General features: G+C 65.4%; 1 protein-coding gene across 1 annotated transcript in view; it reads left to right on the top strand.

Moving 5' to 3' along the window:
- Window positions 1-217: 217 nt before the first annotated feature.
- Window positions 218-492, top strand: part of AKAP8 (A-kinase anchoring protein 8) — a 12,413-nt gene continuing 12,138 nt past the window's right edge. The window contains 1 exon segment of the mRNA XM_031557768.1: window positions 218-447. Within this exon segment, the coding sequence (XP_031413628.1) occupies window positions 218-447 (230 nt within the window).

Here is a 492-nt window from a genome sequence, read left to right as displayed (position 1 = left end):
TCTTTTCCTCCCAAAATCGAACTGAATTCCCCTTTCCATGTTAATCACAGCCCCTCATGGAGCAGCAGAGGGACGGGGTCACGCTTAGGGCTGGGGTCAGGGGTCAGAGGTCACGGTGTCACTGTGCTGGGCGCGGGGCTGCGCAGCAAGAGCAGGCCTCGGCTCCATGGCAACCGCAGCTTCCGCCGCCGCCGCCCAATCAGGTGCGGATACGGGCATGATTGACGGCACAGGAGAGCGAGCGGGGCCTGCGGCAATTCACCAATGGGATTTGGGGTTGGGCGCGAGGCGGGGCGGCGAGGCCCAATGGGAACTGCGGAAAGACCGCGCCTCTGGGAGCGCTCGATCAAAGACGCTTCCAGTGGGCGGTACTTTGACGTACAGCCAATCGGTGCCTTCCGTGGGCGGGCCTAACGGCACGGTTGCGGCCAATCGGCGGCGGGCACGGTGCGCCTGCGTATTGCGCGCTCGAGCGGCTGAGCGGAGCCTCGG

This window comes from Meleagris gallopavo, unplaced genomic scaffold, assembly GCF_000146605.3.
Source record: "Meleagris gallopavo isolate NT-WF06-2002-E0010 breed Aviagen turkey brand Nicholas breeding stock unplaced genomic scaffold, Turkey_5.1 ChrUn_random_7180001957369, whole genome shotgun sequence".
In the NCBI taxonomy this organism is placed as follows: domain Eukaryota; kingdom Metazoa; phylum Chordata; class Aves; order Galliformes; family Phasianidae; genus Meleagris; species Meleagris gallopavo.
Note: the sequence above shows the minus strand (reverse complement) of the source record. Positions and strands in the feature narration are given on the sequence as shown.